This window comes from Alligator sinensis, unplaced genomic scaffold (genome assembly GCF_000455745.1).
Source record: "Alligator sinensis unplaced genomic scaffold, ASM45574v1 scaffold1575_1, whole genome shotgun sequence".
Classification (NCBI taxonomy): Eukaryota; Metazoa; Chordata; order Crocodylia; family Alligatoridae; genus Alligator; species Alligator sinensis.
In genome coordinates, this window is record NW_005843253.1 from 155,030 (window position 1) to 155,817 (window position 788).

General features: G+C 60.2%; 1 protein-coding gene across 1 annotated transcript in view; it reads right to left on the reverse strand.

Annotated features, from left to right (window-relative positions):
• Window positions 1-358: 358 nt before the first annotated feature.
• The window catches only part of LOC102368002 (zinc finger protein 48-like), a gene marked incomplete at its 5' end in the record, with an annotated part of 2,321 nt that continues 1,891 nt past the window's right edge, over window positions 359-788 (reverse strand). The window contains 1 exon segment of the mRNA XM_025194585.1: window positions 359-788. This exon segment is cut by the window's right edge and continues 12 nt beyond it. Coding sequence (XP_025050370.1) covers window positions 668-788 — 121 coding nt within the window.

Here is a 788-nt window from a genome sequence, read left to right on the forward strand (position 1 = left end):
CTGGGAAGGGTAGTTCAGCAGGGGCTGCCATACTACATGCTGGAAGCTATGATTCTGGGGGGCTGCCCCAGTGCATTCCAGGGCTTATAGTTCTTGATCTAGAGGGTTTCCAACAGCAGTACTGCCCCTGAGGTCACCAGCCACGGCCCCCCCACCCCCTTCAGCAAGGTTAGGGGAGGTAACATGAGCAGCCCATGACATCATTGGTGTGACTTCACAGCCACCACTACAACATCATCTCCCTGTGACAAGCTAGCAAGTCACAGCATGTTGATTTGCCGGGGTGACACAGGACTAGAACCCCGCGCACCAGCCATGACCCACAATTCCCTTCTGTCGGCGCGAGAGAGATGCCCCATTAGCTCATATGCAAGGACTTTTATTAAACAACTTCCTCCCCCCGCCCCCTCCCCCTCAACCCCAGCAGCTTAATGAGCTCGTTCATATTCACCACGGGGCTGACATCCCCCGCCACCTGGAGGGACCCTCCCCCTTTCCCTGGACTATAGGAAATGGGGGGGAGAGGCCTTCTCTCCTGCCCCCACCTGTGACCCGAGCTGGCTCTGGTCTCAGCCCCCCTCCACGGGGGGCCCCCCCAGCACTGTCGAAGGGTGCACAGTGGGGGTGGGTTCAATGGAAAGGGAAGTGCCAGCAGCAGGAGACAGGGCTACAGCTCTCCACGGGCGTGCAGCATGTAGTGCTCGTGCAGGTCGGAGACCAGGCCAAACTCCCCTGGGCACTCGGTGCACTGGTATGGTCCATCGGCCCCCTCAGGCTCCGGGGGTGGG